This window comes from Sander lucioperca, chromosome 23 (genome assembly GCF_008315115.2).
Source record: "Sander lucioperca isolate FBNREF2018 chromosome 23, SLUC_FBN_1.2, whole genome shotgun sequence".
Classification (NCBI taxonomy): Eukaryota; Metazoa; Chordata; class Actinopteri; order Perciformes; family Percidae; genus Sander; species Sander lucioperca.
The window spans coordinates 7,046,991-7,062,493 of NC_050195.1; the positions used below are offsets into that span (position 1 = coordinate 7,046,991).

The following is a 15,503-nucleotide window of genomic DNA, read 5'->3' on the forward strand; positions in this document are numbered from 1 at the left end:
GTCTGCAGGGGTACGCTGTCGATTCTACGCAGAAGCATAAAAAGGCCTTTAGATGAGAAGACTGATACTACTCTTATGTCTGTATGCTAAATATAAAGCAATATCCAACAGGCGGTTGTACTTAGCTTACCATAAAGACTGGAAATGGGGAAACAACTAGCCTGGCTCTGGCCAAATGTAAAAATAATCTGCCTACCAGCACCTCTAAAGATCACTAATTACCACGTTAGTTTGTGTTTGTTTAGTTTGTATAAAAACCATTGACTGTATATATTAATTGATATACAGTCTGTGATAAAAACTGAAGTGTAAAAACGACAAGTTGTAATTTTATGGGGGGGGGGAAATCAGTGACTTCTTGGATTCTTGGTTGCCTGGCAAGCACCAAACTAACTGTTTCCCCCTTCTTAATAAGCTCTTCTGGTTATAGCTTAGCATACAGATCTTCTCATCTAACTTTCAGGAAGAAAGCGAATAAGAATATTTCCCAAAATGTTGGAAATTTTCTTTAAGATTTTTCTGAATTACCTGCAGTTAAACTACAAATATAGCCTACAAATATAATAGGCCTAAAACTAAAACTGCCTCTGGCCAAAAGTAGCCTACACAAACCTACACAGGATTGTAGCCTGCTTTAAGTGTAGGCCATCTTCTCAGTGAAACCACATTTTCTTGAAAGACACAATGCAGAAAAAATGATGTAGGCTAAATATCTAGTTAAATCATGCAGGGATTTGCAAATATAGACATCTGCGTTGGTCTCGGCACGGAAATATCTTGTACATATGGCATATAAAAAACATCCTTACTGGGGAGGGACTATCTCTAAAAAGAAGCAAATTGCCCACTTGGTGAAGTGGGATATCCCACAGTACCCTGGTTGAAACCTTACCAACATCTGTTAAAATCAATGGAGGTGGAAGCTCCCACTTAAAAAAAAAAAAAAAATCCAAAACCCCAAAACAAGTAAGTGTGAAGGGGAATTCTGTATTTTAATTTGGGCATCAGGTTGTTTTAATGTTTTATTTATAATTATTATTATTGATTTTTTTTAACGAGTATCTAAAGTAAGAAAACGAGTCTTACATCTTTAAATGTGAAGAAATAAACAACACGTTTCTAGAAAGAATAAAAGAGCACCCATGGGCCGACTCCCCTGCACTGGGTGCCGGTTACTGGAGGAGGAGCGGCTGTGTGTTTTCCCCTCTCTCTCTTTCCTGAAACAAGTCCGCTCTGACTCAGCAGATTGAGTAACATGATAAACCTAGAGACGTGTGATGTTCCCACAATTCGCAGCAAGTTAGTTTTCTGTGTGTGTGTGTGTGTGTGTGTGTGTGTGTGTGTGTGTGTGTGTGTGTCTTTTGGGGACAGTTTCATCTCGACATGTATGTCTTTTAAAAACGTTTTCCGGCTTCTGAGTGTGAGCAGTTCACCCATCCAGGAAGAAAACACGCTACTTTTTACAGTGCACAGCCTGTCAGTACTCTCACAGGCTGTGCACTATAAAAAATGACGATCTTTCCAAACAAACAAAAGTAGAGTAGCCTAATATCTCACTCTGGTATATTATATATAAATATAAATCTTACTATCTTCCAGTAGCCTATTACTTGATTAAAACAATAAAAATGAAAATATTGTTTATTTAATTAAAATATTGAAATATATCCAAAATGTTGACCCCAACTAGTAATAATGGAAGAGTTAATAGTTAAATAGGCTTTCATATAATTATTTGTATTAATTTATTAGTTATACATTTTTAATAATATTAGTATTAAAAATGTATTTATTAATATCCAATATATGTGGACCCCTAATAACGGGAGAGTTAATGAAGTTAATTTTATTTACTTCATTTTACTTTATGTTTTTATTTAGGCCTATGGGTTATTTATTTTAACTTATTACAATTTTGCATGTATTAAAATTATTTTTTCTCTATTATTATTTTGTCTATTGTCTGTCTTTGCTAGTTTGTTTGAGAGTTGAATCGATCGGGTTATTGGTAGTTGAAAGGCGAGTTTCCCTATAAAGCTAGCTTAAAAAATGAAATAGCCCTAAAGAAGAGCTAAATAGCCTATAGCATATATATATATATATATATATATATATATATATATATATATATATATATATATATATATATATATATATATATATAGCCAAAATAAATAAATACAATAGAAACTAAGGCGCCCATGTCGTGTCATTTCTTGCAGTGTAGAGTCAGGTATTTCTCGTAGTCATCGATCCATAACCTCCATCGATAATTACCGCTCGAGCTGCTGATCAAGTACTTGTACTTTCCTTTCCTTCAACAAAGTCCGTCAGCGGCTCTGCCCTGTGATTACACCACGGCCACGCGAGGGAATCCCGGCAGCTGATTGGACAATGCTGGTTTTACCACGTCACGCGGAATGTTCAGCACTGCCAGTAGTGCCAGCTTATATAACGTGCGGAGAGAATCGCTGCTTCTAATCACAGCTGTTGTGGGATCTGCGCATGTCGAGGACCCAAACACATAATAATATGGTGAGATCTTTTTTTTATTTATTTTATTGTTTAATGTGTGTCTGTGCATATTTTAGAAAGTTACTTAAAAGTTTGTATTATTACTAGGTTTAGAGAACTCTTCTTAATACAACATGTAGGCATGCTTGATCCCTAAAGGACATATAGGCTACATTTTGTTTTCATTGTAAAATGAGGTGACATATAGATATCTGAAAGCTTTACTGCAGCCTGTTTAGGTGATCGTGTAACTGTGTGGAGATAATTCACACATCTTCTGTGTGGGTTTTGAGTCAGCTGTCTCCATGTGCCATTTTCAGCTCGCATGTAGGCGCCTTGCATTATAGCACAGCATCTCCAAAATGTAGGCTACTGTGTAGACAATGGCAGGGCTTGCAACAAACTGTTATCCTTTTGAATGGATCAGTCTATTATTATTGTGTGCCCATCACAAATGCTGAGAGCTGAAGGTGACATCTTCAAAACACTAAAGCCTCTTGTGTAGTAGGCTATAAAAAAAAAAAAAAAAAACATCTGAGCAAGTTAAACCAGAACATGTTTGTCATAGACCACCAGGCCACCCCAGTAGTACTCATTGTAATCTACAGAGAGAATTTGCTTATAATGTTAAAACTAAGAATAAAAAAGGGATTTTAACTAGTTTTAAAAGTCCCTACATTCTTATATTATTATTATTTTCACATGTTTAATTTCATTTATTTATAGATTATATATTTCTGCTGGTTTACAATTGTATTCATTATTATTTATGTGTAATTATTTTCAGCAGTTGTTTTAAATATTTGTTTATGAATTTAAATGAATATTTATAAATCTGTTCAGGGGCGTAGCACAAAATTCTGGGCCCTGTAGAAAGGCATTTTCTATGGGCCCCTCCCCACATCCACAGCTATTCATTCTAGCATCTTTTTGGGCCCTCCTCACATGAGGGCCCTGGGTACTCGGTCCCCTTTTTCAACCCCAGTCCGATGCCCCTGAATCTGTTGTATTGGTAATGTCGGCTTAAAGTTTCCCTAATAATAAAAGAAAATCAAGATGTTACAAGGAGACAACTATGCAACATCAGTCAACCATGTATATTAAACATAACATAACATAACATAACATATTTTGGATAAAAACTTCCCAAAAATCAATTAAAGTTGTGATACCCGCAGGCAGATGTTTCTCTCATTGATTTGTACCATATGAATGTTAGAAGTAAGGATTTTAAAATGGCTGTTATGTATAATTCATGTCCTCGTGTGTGTTTTGACAGTCACTACATGAAAACACAATGGACAGACTGCCTGGGGAGAGATCAGAAAGCACAGACAACAGACAGAGCCACAGACTGTATCCATCACTGCCGAACATAGACAGGTATCAGATATTATTACTTCATGCAGAGTTCTTCCTACGGTGTGCTGGCTAAAGTAAAAGTCCTGAATCAAAATGGTAATCAGAAAGTACAAAAGTGCTATCATCACTTAAAGTATCAAAAGTAAAGGTACTCATGATGCAGATAGCTTTTAAAAAAAGCTTTAAAAGTGTTATATTATGTGGCCTGGTTAGCTCAGTTGGTAGAGCGGGCACACATATGTAGAGGTTTACTCCTTGACTCCTTTTACTCCTACTCCGACCTGTGGCCATTTGCTGCATGTCATTCCCCCTCTCTCTCCCCTTTCATATCATCATCTGTCCTGTGAAAGTAAAGGCCTAAAAATGCCCCTCCCCCCAAAAAAAGTTATATTATTATAGTGTTTTTTTGTATCGCTACCGAGTACACGTAAGAGCACTTTAACATTGTAGTTTGTCCATCTGGAGCCAAGTTTAGATACTTTGTAATACTCTTGGGTAGATTAGTAGTATAGTACAGCATCATATGATATACTAGTATATGTTTTCTAATTTTAAAAGTAACTACTAACTATAGGTATCAAATAAATGTAGTGGAGTAAAAAGTACAATATTTGCATCTGAGATGTAGTAGAGTAGAAGTATAAAGTAGCATAACATGTATGTATGAGTGAATGTGCTGAGTTACATCCCACCACTGCTGGCTTGATGCTATTCATAAAAGGCTAAATAATACCAAATGTTCATTTTTTTGTTCATGTGATCAAATGTTTTCAGGTACGATGTTTGTGTGGCGGACCCCTCCACTGGAGAAACGCGTCCCACAGCTGCAGTTTATCATCCCGACAGTCTGCTGGAAGTCACACAGGTAATATTAACAGTTGCAACATTGGAAGATACGTCCGATTCCCTGACCGCAAAGAAATTACCATGTTGTTCTTTGTGTTACTGGAAGCACTACAAAGCAAAACTTCCAAAAATGTGCAAGAGGAAGTTAGTGGATACAGTCATATTGTATAATTGCCCGTGCAGTCATAGAAGGACATACCGTGTGCCAGATTTGAATAGTTCCTCTTTTTGTCTCTGCTATGTGCTACAGTCAGAAGCTGCCAGCAGTGAGGTCCAAATGAAAGCACAGATACTTATCTTGGAGGAGCAAAGGGAGGAGGTGAGTACATTTCAGAAGTGAGATTTGTATTCATCCCAGAACACACTCTTTTCAGTACTTAAAATATTCATGTTGTTTCTTTTTTACTCAGCTTCTTTGCATTAATGAGAGATGGGCAAAAGAGTACCGCACCATGTTACAGTACTACAAAGAGAAGGTAAATCCACAGTGCTGGTTTTTATTCAGCACTTGTCAGATTGTTTGCTCACATGTCATTTCAGTGCTTTCATGCCATGTGTCATGTCTCCTTTCCTCTATACCTCAGGTCCAAGGTTTAAAAGCATTACTGCAACATGATCACTCTGAAGAGATGTGTGAAGGTGAGAAAAAGACACCTTGTACAAGAAAGTCAAAAGATAAAGAGAGCACACAGGTAAATCCAGTTGTGTATTTTTTTTATTCCAGTTACATTTCATTTAAAATGTTAAAGGATTACATCTGGGAAAATACGTTTAATAATTTGATTCTCGTGGGAAAATTCGCACAGACTGTTGACGGGTTACAAAGAGCAGAAAAGGAGGCAAAGGAGCTGCGAGCACAAAACAACACTTTGACCCGAAGAGGGCAGCATCAGCATGAGGAGATCATACGACTAAACAAGGTGAGTCAGCTAGGGCGTTATTTCCACTGGGGACAGGGGGCACAAGTCCCCCCCACTTTTCAAAATCCAGTTTGTGCCATTTTTTTTGGCAGAGGACCCCCAGAGCCCCCCACATTAGAGCTGTAATCGGGCCTTAAAAGTTAGGCCCGACAAGGCCCGAGCCTGACAGAATTCGGCCCGCCCCTGACAAGTAAATTTTGATTGACAGCTTTTTAAAAGCCCGAACCCGTTTATAGCCCAACATTATTCAAATGTGCACACGCACACAGTTCTTTTGCCTTTTGACAAGAATTAGTCATTTTTAAATGTTTTAACATAATTTATTCATGACTAACGTGGGCTATAGGCCACTTGGAAGTTGGAACAAAGAAATAAAATAAGTCCTCTAGAGGCCAGCCTCCGTTTCACCTCCTCAGCATCAATGTTCGCACTAATCGAAACGCATCACCTGACCGCTCATTTACCGCACAACCCGGAGCACAACCCGGAGCGCAAGCCCAAGCCCGGCCCGAGTCCGTGTAAAATGATAGAAATTAAGACCGAACCCGGGACCCAGCTCTACCCCACTTCTCAAAACAAAGTTACACCCTTGCATATCAGAATGCGTTTTTTTCAGTGTTTGTTCCCTGCAACAACAGTGGAATTATAGCTGCTTTGATATGTTTGTACAGGCTCTAGAGGAGGCACTTCAGACTACTCAACCTCTCGATGTGAGCAGTGAGACACTACAGGTCTGGAAACAGCAGGTGAGCTTTATATATCATATTTGTGCATTTTTATATAAACGCTTATTTGCTTTTATTCGAGTTGGGTGAGAAGATTGATACCACTCTCATGTTCGAATGCTAAATATGAAGCTAAAGGCAGGAGTAGGATTGAGCATCGAGAACCGCTTCCTACTTGGAATCCTTTCAAAAATTACAATTCCAGTAGAATCGTTTCTTTTTTGGAATCGCTTGGAATTGTTTAAAGGATTTGGTTTCAAATCCGATCATCGCTTCCCAATTTAATATGCGCAAGTTTTGGTTTCCGTAGCAGCCAGGTGATTGTTGTGTTGCAGCCTTAGAGCCAAGGGGGTAAGCTTCTCCTCGGACCGCGTAGCTCCTATGGCGCCATTTTGATGCTACCAAGCCATCACTTCCTGTTAGCATTCCATTGACTGCCATTCATTTTGGCGCCACTTTGACAGCAAATAACTTTACATCTGAAGCGTTTAAAGACTTTATTTGTCCATTGTTTATTTCTAAAGAACCACGACAATGTATAAAAGGCTCCATTACCTTGTACCTCACGTTATGGCTCCGTAGCCGGCGTTTTTGTAAAAATAGGCTAACGATTGTGTCATAGTGTGGCTTTATTTTACATTGAAAAAGCCCTGTAAAACTGCAAACCACCATTGAATCAAATAAAACTTTCCTCTTATTTGTGAAGATAGGCATGTGACCCATTTCAACTCCACCCCTCAAAGAATTGGAATCGAGAATCGATGAGAACCGGAAGCGAAAGGAAGAATCGGAATTGGAATCAGAATTGTTAAAATCCAAACAATGCCCAACCCTAGGCAGGAGTTAGCATAGCTTAGCATACGTAACTGCACACAGCTAGCCTGTCTCTGTCTACACATTAACATGTTACATTAGTTGTTACGTGTTTGCTCAGTCTGTACAAAAATGGTTGCCTGGCAAGTTACGAGATTACTGCTCCCAGCCAAGAAATAGTCAGACACATAGCCCCTGTAAAAACAGAAATTGTTGTTTTTCAACTTTGGTGATTGTACAGATTAAACAAACTAGATATAACATGTTAATCACTGAGCTTTACAAGGGGCTGGTAGGCGTATTTTTCCCCTTCCAACAGAGCGAGGATAGCCGTTTTCCGTCGTTCTCAGTCTTTGTGCTAAGCTAAGCTAAACAGCTGCTTCATATGTAGCACAAAACACAAGATTGGTATGACTCTTCTCTTCTTACTCTCTGCAAGAAAGTGAATATGGGTATTTCCCAAACTACTGTTGACTATTCCTTTAATGCACTCCCCTATTTTAATCCTCATGTTTCCTTGTTGTCCATTTTTCAGGCCGAAGTCTACAAGGAAGACTTTTTGAAGGAGCGGAAAGACAGGGTGAAGCTTAAGGAGAAGTATCTGGAACAAGAGAAGAAGTTTCAGAAAGTTCACAGTGAGCTACATGTCCTCAAATCTAAGGTACAACTCACCATCCGGAGTTTATGTGATTGTATTCTGCCATGCTCAATACAGTAAATATAGAATTAAGGCATGATGACTTTAATATTGTGTCTCTGTTTTTACAGTTGACTCGGACACCGCGGTCTGCACTTGAATGCACCTGCACAAATGGAGCGACAAACTGGGAGGTCCGCCAGATTAACCAGCACCTCATCCAGCTACAAAGACGTTAACAAAGAGTAAAACACAACGACATCCTTGCTCTTTGTGTGATAATGTATGTCGCCTGTCTCAGATCACAGTTCATCATTAGCAGGGTGAGACTTTGCTAGTTTATCACGCAGGACAACATCAAGGAAGTTAGTTCTGTTCTGTTTCAGTCCATGGCCGATTGTCTGCTGTCAGGTTCAGCTTCATGTAACGAAGCCAATCCACCAGCCTGGGCCCATTAGGAGACTTAGGAAGCAAACACATAAAAAGACACTTAAACAGCCTGTGAAAAAGAAATGCGACCCTCACGTATGAACACCTCCCAAGAGGAGCAAAGCAGCATAGAGTGAAACGAATAACTCTACCTATTGTGTGCAAAGTTTGCAATGTAAGCCATTGCGAGCTTGCTCAGTTCCTCCCATTCTTGTGTCCGTAGAGAGAGAGAGAGAGAGAGAGAGAGATAGAGATATTATTGCACTGCCCATAACACTATTTACTTTATCAAAGGTGCAACATGAATGAGGGATCTTCTTCCTGTTTCAAGTACCTGTAACCACAGTGTTCCCGGTACAGAAGGCAGATAGATCCAAGAAAAAAACAAAGCATCATCATAGTGGTCTGCTTTGACAAAAGCGGCTCTTGTCCCACTGTGCATCAGAGCCGAATGCTGAAACTCATAGACGTACACAGAGGCACACCTGCATCTGTCAGGAGGAATTCAAATGCGAGTCATGTTGTGAAGCCAAGGGCTGTAATTGATTCTGACTCACTATAAAGCAACTCTGTGGTATGCGGACACTTTAAGGACAGGAAGAACGAGCACCATGTCACCAAGTATCTCTGTGAAAGTGTCCCCTACATTCTTTGGAGAATCATCCTGTTGTAGGTATTCATTCAATATTAGTTGAATTGCGCCTGAGGCCTGTCAGAGGAAAAAAAAAGAGGTTGTGAGAAGAAGAAAAAATGTATAGGAGCATTTATTTATTTTTACTGTATATGTATGAATGATTGAAGGAAGTTATTTGTTTTTCTGTTTCTTGTGTATTTATCATGAAAATAAAGCATCACTCTAATATCAAATATTCCCTCTTCATCCCTTGACCCCAGCCAGGAGATCCTAGGAGTAATCACAAGTACATGCAATATGTCAACTAAAAAGAAAATAATGAGAGATTTCAGGCACAAGAATACAATACTATAACATTTAAAAAATACTTTATTATCGAGGTGTCACTTATATACTCTGCCATGCATTGTAATCTCTGACATAACACATGTTGGTCACTCCTATCGAACTTCTGGGTTCTATTTTAGAAGTAGAACAACTTCTAAATTCTAAATCCTATTCACATTTCTAATCACAGTATGTCTCTTCATATGAGTAGTTAGGACTGTAATTCTTTGGAAAAGCAATCTAATATTGTTGTTTATTTTATGTTTCAATTTTGGGCGAACACAATTTCCCATAAGCCAGTCTAAAAAAGGTCTAGTTCAGACATTTTTTATAATAACACAAACAGCAGAGGGTACAGCTGAAAAATTGGGATCATTACTTCAGAAGAGAGGGCTGGTGAAATGTATGGTTATAGATGTAACCAAGTTACAATGACCTAAATAACTGTGCTGGTAAAATGTAATTGTAGCTGTCCTTTTTTTGTATGTTTAACTTTCAAGAAAATCAGAAATATTTCAACTTCTTATAGCAACTGCTGGAGTGGATGACAATTAGTCTTAGAACATGGAAAGTAAACTTCAGGAACACGCTTCATTTAAAAACAAAAGAAATGTTGAATGACAGATTGCTTTGAGTAACAGAAGGGGAACAGAGGCTGGCCTGCATGCAAAATTACTACTCAAAATGATGATCTTATGATGGTGCTAGAGGAAATATTAAGGGTTCACCAAAGTCATTATAATTCATCCTGAGGTGCACTTGGAATTATGGATTTTCTGAAATACTATTGCTTTGGATTCTTGAAAACTCATACATCCTCCAGTGATATACTTTACGTTTGAGCCAAGGAATGCTGCAGGACCACAGCCATCAAGAACAGGTGGAGGAGAAGGTTTCCCATAGCTGACAGATGCCTGATACAGAAACTGCAGCAATAATGACTTACAGACAATGGCACAACTCGGTCCCAAATGGATTACCTTAGGGGTGGACAGACAGGTGTAACACTACTGTGTTAGGATACAAGCAGGTTTTATTCAGCCACTGGCCTGGAAGCAGAAAGCAATGCCCTTTGAGCCCACACGCTTCAGTCCTTAAAACATCCATATATGGTATTCCTGGATATTTCTGTTACCTTAATGACTCACAAATATGTGCAAGCTTAAATCCTTTAAGGCTGTAATGAAGTTAAGTAAAACACTCACAGTGGAGGCGGATTTTGAAGAATTTATTGGCACAGTTATAGCAGCAATGTGTTCTTTGTTTATTCTCAACAACAGTTTCTATTTGGCTGTAAAAAAAAAAAAACAACAACCTTGCTAATAGTTTAATTTACAGAAAATTAAAAATGATGACATTTTGAGCTCAGCTGAAGTGATTGTCAGCACAATTGCATAAAGTGCATATGCAACATAAAGAAAGGGAAACTGAGAACATTTTGAATCAGATCTGCTGTAGTTGCTGCTGTTCTATAGCTACATTCTTAGTGGTTTAGTCTGAAGATACTTGCTGTTTCTTTTGAAATAGATGCAGTAACGTATGATAATGATTATGTTTCAGGGCCATAAAGGCGTTGAAATAAAAATATATTACAATGCTTTTAAATGGCAACACAACTGTACCCAGTGCTCAGTGTTGTAGCAAGTAAAGTGGGATGTTGAAAGATGTTATATGCTGAAATACTGTACTTCTCTGCCTTTTTACAGATAAATATGTTAAATACAATCTACGGAAGTATATTCAGCATGAACAGCCACTAAGCGGATTTAAAGAGACAAATTCTGGCCAGTATTGCAAACCAGTTTTCAACCAGTTCTGTCACATTGGCCGCTGAACTCTACCAACTCCCTAGCAGGAATATTAGAACATCCATTTGTCAGAAGACCAGTCCAAGAACTCCCCGTCTCAGTAGAAAGCGGGGTTTGTGTGCTCAATGACACAGCGCCGACAGTGGCGTCTAACAAACCGCAGAGCCTCTGGCGACACTTCGCAGTCCTGCACGTTGAGAAGCTGCAGCTCGCAACAGTTGGCTGCCAGAGCTTTGAGTCCTCGGCCTGTCACGCTCTCGCATGCTCTGAGACTCACTCGCCTCAGGCCTTGGCAGTACATAGCCAGCTGCTCCAGCCCGCTGTCCGACACAAGCGGGCACTTACCCACGTCCAGGGACTTGAGTTTTGGGCAGCTCCTGGCCAAGTGGCTCAGGCCGTGGTCTGTCAGCCCCTCGCAACCTCTCGCGTTTAAGTAGCGCAGTCTTGGGCAGTAGCGCGCCACGTAGCGCATGCCTACATCAGTTATGCGGGTGCAGTGGGCCACACTCAGGTAGCGCAGGCAGCCCTCGAGGCGGGCGACTTCACGCAGGCCAAAGTCCCCCACCAAGCGGCAGTCACTGAGACTAAGCTCCTTTATTGAAGGGCAGTGGAGAGCCAGGTGGCGCAAGGCTTCATCTGTCAGTCTGGTGCAGCGGCGCAAGTACAGATGTGTCAGGCGGGGGCAGTGGGAGGCGATAGTCCGCAAGCCCTCATCCTCGAGGGAAAAACAATCGGTCATGTCCAGGTAGTGGATGGAAATCTGCTGGCCATGCAGAGGGGACAGCTGGAGGGAGGCCTCTTGGGTGAGGCTGATGCATGTCACCTTGGAGCAGCCTGGAGGAAGAGGAAGCAGAGGTTCAGAAACAAATGGTTGTTTTTGTTTCCAGGGTTTTATATAGGAAGATTACAATTCTTAAAGGCTGTCTTAATACAACATGTGTTTTCATATGAACAAGGAAATGATTTTAGAAAGTTCATTTCTAACAAAAAAAAAACCCTAACCCACTTATTTGTCTAATTCGGACTGCTAAATCCTGAGCTTCAGATAAACACATTTGTATTTTGTCCATCCATATTACATTAAAAGCACATTGGTGATCTCTTATTGCCAGTGTGAACAGGAGGAATGATTACAGCAAGCAAAAAACTTCCAACTTTTAATGCACATATGGGCATGTGAGTATTTTTTTTTTAAAGAAAGAAATGACCCTTTATGAGTAGCCACTTGAGGGTGCCAGAGTAAAACCTGCTGTATTTGGCTGCACGCCTGCAACTAGAAGCATTAACATGTTTGAGTGCAAACAACTCCAAGAAAACCAAAATTGTGGTCACTTTTCAGGGGGGAAAAATAATCAAAGGCTGATGTGAGAGAATATAATAGAGAATGATTTTCAGTATATTGTGCCTTTCACATAAAAGCCACTTTTTTAAAGGCTATTTTTACAACAAAGGGCTTATTTCCTGGTCCTAATAGTGTAGACATGGCTCCGTCCAGAGTCCTGTCCAAGTCAATGTTATTTGTGTCACTTCCTTAATGAAAGCAGCAGACCACTCTCCTTACGTTGAGGTAAGTTCTGCTTTCAGCTAAAGAAAGCCTTTCTTCTCTCACATGGGACTTAAGGTTGGCAGAGCTTCTCGTGCTCCTCTAATGATTTTACCAGCTTTAGTAGAAATGACTGAGAGGGATCGAGGAGAGGGAATTCTTTGAGGTAAATCCACACATGTGCATGATGTAGGGCAGCAGTAATAAAACTGAGAGAGCCTATTAGCCACCGATCACAGTAAGATGTCACAGAAGTACATTTCTTTTAGGGCTGCACAATATATCGTTTGCTTTATCATCATCGTGATATCAAGTGGCGCAATAAACACATCGCGAAAGGCTGTGACATATTGCCACAGACGTTTTGTGTTAGTTGAAAGAAAATAGAATACTGCACTTTAAAATGTAACTGCCGTAAAGTTCAATTTGTTCAATAAAATGATGTTGGAAATGATTTCCAACAAGCAATTTGTTTTAATTTAGCAGAATACTGAAAGCAGCAAAACTGAGTAGAAAGTATATCGGTTTATTTGTCGCAAGTAATATCGTTATTGCAATATTAGTCTATAGCCACGTCGTTCCACTTACGGGATTGCTCCGGTGCCGCCGGAAATTCCCCCTGATGTCCGTCTTTTCGGTCGGATGTCCGTTACTATGGTTAACTGCTCCTCAGATCTCTGCAGGGTAAATCCAGACAGCTAGCTAGACTATCTGTCCAATCTGAGTTTTCTGTTGCACGACTAAACAACCTTTGAATGTACACCAAAACAAGTTCCTTCCCGAGGCTATTTTGCAGCGGCACTGTGGCTCCGTCTGGCGCTTAGCACCGCCCATGACGATTGTGATTGGTTTAAAGAAATGCTAATAAACCAGAGCATGTTTTTCTCTCATACCGGAATGCTGTGTGGACTCGCCAGACCCTCCTCCGCAGCACTGTGGAGGAAGGTCTGGCAATACGCGACTATCGCAATATTGAATAACTTGTTGCATATTTTTCTCATATCTTACACAGCCCTAATTTCGTCTAATTTTTACCTGAGAGGTTTAGGTGCTCCAGGCCAGGGCAGCGGGACACCACCTCAAACACAGCATCATTGGAGATGTTATAACAGCCGGCGACCTCCAGATGACGTAGCTCCGGGCAGCACTGAGCCACCACATGCAGCCCACGGTCGGTGAGCCTTTTGCAGCCATTCACCACCACCGTCTCTAGGGTCAGACACACGTTCGGGGTGTCCTGGCACAGCCGGTGGGTCAGGACCCGGATGGCACGGTCGGCGTGAAGCAGCTCTCCTGTTAGGCGGACGGTGCTCCACAGCCTCGGGTCCCACGCCAGGTTGTACCAGCGGCGGCATACACGCGCGCAGCGGCACAGCTGATTGGTGGGGAGATGGGAGAAGATCTGTAGAAGGGCGTGGTCGGGGAGGAGGTCAATAGGAGCGTGGTGGTGGCTTTTGGACTGGCGGGAGCGAGTGTGAGTGCCAGGTTGAGAGTGGACCACGGCGACGGTCTCGGCGGGGGCAGAGGAGGAGGAAGAGGAGTTGGTCTCATGGCCGTTACTGGAGAGGGCGGGTGAGGAGAGGGAGGAGGACTTGGATGGCAGGATAAGACCGGGGCTGGGGGTGCTCAGAGTCCGAGTGCTGGAGTCTAAACCTGAACAAGAGGAGGACAAGTTTGATAAGAAGAGAGGAAAGAGAGGGACAGAGTTAGTTCAAAGTTCATTTTGTTTAAAAACCCTTTGTTTTTTGAACTCTTAATTTTCAAATGACCTGTAAAGCTAAGGAATGTTAATACGTGCCATATGTCTCTCTGGAGAGGTAAAACTTTGGAGATAAAGGTTTTGTTTTCTTATTTCCAATCTTGTTAATCAACCCATCAGATTAAACCTCTTCTCATACAGAACACACATTCATTTTTTGTTGTTGACAAGTTTACAGTAACTAGCTTTTGGCTCAAGACCTGGCCTAATGTGATTTGGATGGAAAAAGGCACTGTAATCACCCTCATGAATAAAATAAAGTTTTCACAAACAGACAGTGGGTTTTACTGTACTAAGTCTTAGCCTGGATGCCAGCCGAATTTAGCCCCGCCCACAACATTTGAGGCGGGAAGTTCGGTCTGGACTTGATCCGTTGTGGAGCAACAGTGCTCAAACCAGAGCTGTTCGGACCAATGAAATTGTCAGGACGGGCTTTATACGATGATGGATAGATGATCAACAGTAATGTAATCAACCACGTCACCAATGAGCACTTTGGTTGAATTTGTTTACAACAAAGATGGCTGCCGCTGGAGAATTGAGATGTGTAGATTCCGCCATCGCGTCTGTTATAGAAGATATCGACAGCGGATTAATTTTAAAAGGAGGAACAGAGAACCGCGATCACGTATATAAACACATTGCCACACCCGTCCGCATGACACGGAAACTGCCGCCTCTGCCTTTGCTCTGTCGAAGCCTGCCTTTGACTTGCAGCTTCTGTGACGTCTGTCTCCGTTGCTCTGATTGGTCTATCCAATTGAGTGCAGAGGCATTCTCGGTTGAAACACGCACCATAATTACAGCCCAATGGAGCAGTATCAGACTCATACTCTGACTAGAATCTGAGTATGACGATGTCAGGCTAGTAAAGTCTACCACTTTTTTCACAACCATCCTTCAATGTGCCGTAGACTGTACCAACTTCTCTAAAAAGGAAAAAAGCCACCTCAAGATTTTTTTATATCATCAATGTTGACTGCATTCCAGGAATAACTTTGCAATGAAAACTGTCATTTAGTTTTTTGCTGTTCTTTCCTTAAATCTGACTCATGCCCCTTTAATTTCCCAGAATGACTTGACAAGTAAAAACAGAATGACTGTACTGTCATCTCTGGGTTTTTAAAGAAGTGGAGAGAGAGCAGCTAATGGTGAAAAAGAGTTTCCATGCAAGAAAGGTGCAAGA

General features: G+C 40.8%; 2 protein-coding genes across 2 annotated transcripts in view; one reads left to right on the top strand and one right to left on the bottom strand.

The window, feature by feature from the left end:
• Window positions 1-1,296: 1,296 nt before the first annotated feature.
• LOC116048592 (TNFAIP3-interacting protein 3-like) lies at window positions 1,297-9,113 on the top strand. Its single transcript, XM_031297759.2, has 11 exons — window positions 1,297-1,476; window positions 2,327-2,535; window positions 3,794-3,897; window positions 4,651-4,741; window positions 4,973-5,041; window positions 5,133-5,198; window positions 5,307-5,414; window positions 5,529-5,642; window positions 6,314-6,388; window positions 7,716-7,841; window positions 7,949-9,113. The coding sequence occupies exons 2-11, from the start codon at window positions 2,506-2,508 to the stop codon at window positions 8,054-8,056; spliced, it is 891 nt and encodes a 296-aa protein (XP_031153619.1). The 5' UTR covers window positions 1,297-1,476; window positions 2,327-2,505; the 3' UTR covers window positions 8,057-9,113.
• A 1,308-nt stretch (window positions 9,114-10,421) lies between these two features.
• The window catches only part of si:dkey-192l18.9 (F-box/LRR-repeat protein 7), a 28,001-nt gene continuing 22,919 nt past the window's right edge, over window positions 10,422-15,503 (bottom strand). The window contains exons 3-4 of the mRNA XM_031297757.2: window positions 13,594-14,211; window positions 10,422-11,849 (exon numbers count right to left, since the gene is read on the bottom strand). Coding sequence (XP_031153617.1) covers window positions 11,113-11,849; window positions 13,594-14,211 — 1,355 coding nt within the window. The 3' untranslated portion in view covers window positions 10,422-11,112. The remainder of the gene's footprint in view (window positions 11,850-13,593; window positions 14,212-15,503) is intronic.